General features: G+C 48.1%; 1 protein-coding gene across 1 annotated transcript in view; it reads left to right on the forward strand.

Moving 5' to 3' along the window:
* The first annotated feature begins 497 nt into the window (after positions 1–497).
* The window catches only part of LOC104274020 (lysine-specific demethylase 3B-like), a 15,696-nt gene continuing 15,394 nt past the window's right edge, over positions 498–799 (forward strand). Inside the window, exon 1 of the mRNA XM_009869528.1 lies at positions 498–587. Coding sequence (XP_009867830.1) covers positions 498–587 — 90 coding nt within the window. The remainder of the gene's footprint in view (positions 588–799) is intronic.

Consider the following 799-nt stretch of genomic DNA (forward strand, 5'->3'; position numbering starts at 1 on the left):
TAATTTTCATGCTAGGCTTTCTCTTGTTTTGAGATACTGAAAATTTGGGGTGATGTTGCAGGTTTTTATATGTTTTCTCTTAAAAGACCAAGAGCAGATTTGGCATGAAATGTCTGTCGGCCAAGTCCCCTGTCCTTTTGTCTTGTAACCCTAGCTGTGTTCTTCGCTCCACCTCGAGCACGTGCACAGAAGGGAAGAACTGGGTGCATCTCAGTTTAGCAAGCAAAGCTCTCCTATCGTTTCTGGAAAATCAGCATGACTGTATCTTTCTGCAGTGCCTGGATGCTAATGCATACAGTCAAAGGAACAAACAGGAGGAATTACTGTGCAGTTGCACGGCCACAGTCTCCTTGGTCTGACAGAGAAGCGTGAGACAGCTCATGCCACTGTAGTACAGCAAGAGATAAGTACAGGCTGTCCAGGAAAGACATTTCAGGAATGACAGGCCAGGAGGGTGAGGAAGGGAGCATTGCTGTTCATGTGAGGCAGCCGCTGCAATGTGTGAAACGACACAGGAACAGATGATAAGCCGTTTGGGAGCTTCTTGGGCTAATACTGGTGAGCAGACTAACGTGGGCAATGTTGTGGTAAGTATCTGCTACAGACCACCTGATCAAGACAAAGGGAGAAGGCTTTCCTGAGACAACTGGAGGAAGCCCTATATTCACATTTACTTGGCCTCATGGGGCCACCCTGATGTGTGCTGAAGGGAGCAGGTCACAAGCACTCCTGCGGTTTTCTGGAGTACATGGATAACGATGTCTTGACACAGCTGATCAAGGAGCCGACTAGCGAAGGG

The sequence above is a fragment of the Apaloderma vittatum genome, unplaced genomic scaffold (assembly GCF_000703405.1).
Source record: "Apaloderma vittatum isolate BGI_N311 unplaced genomic scaffold, ASM70340v1 scaffold7345, whole genome shotgun sequence".
Lineage (NCBI taxonomy): Eukaryota > Metazoa > Chordata > Aves > Trogoniformes > Trogonidae > Apaloderma > Apaloderma vittatum.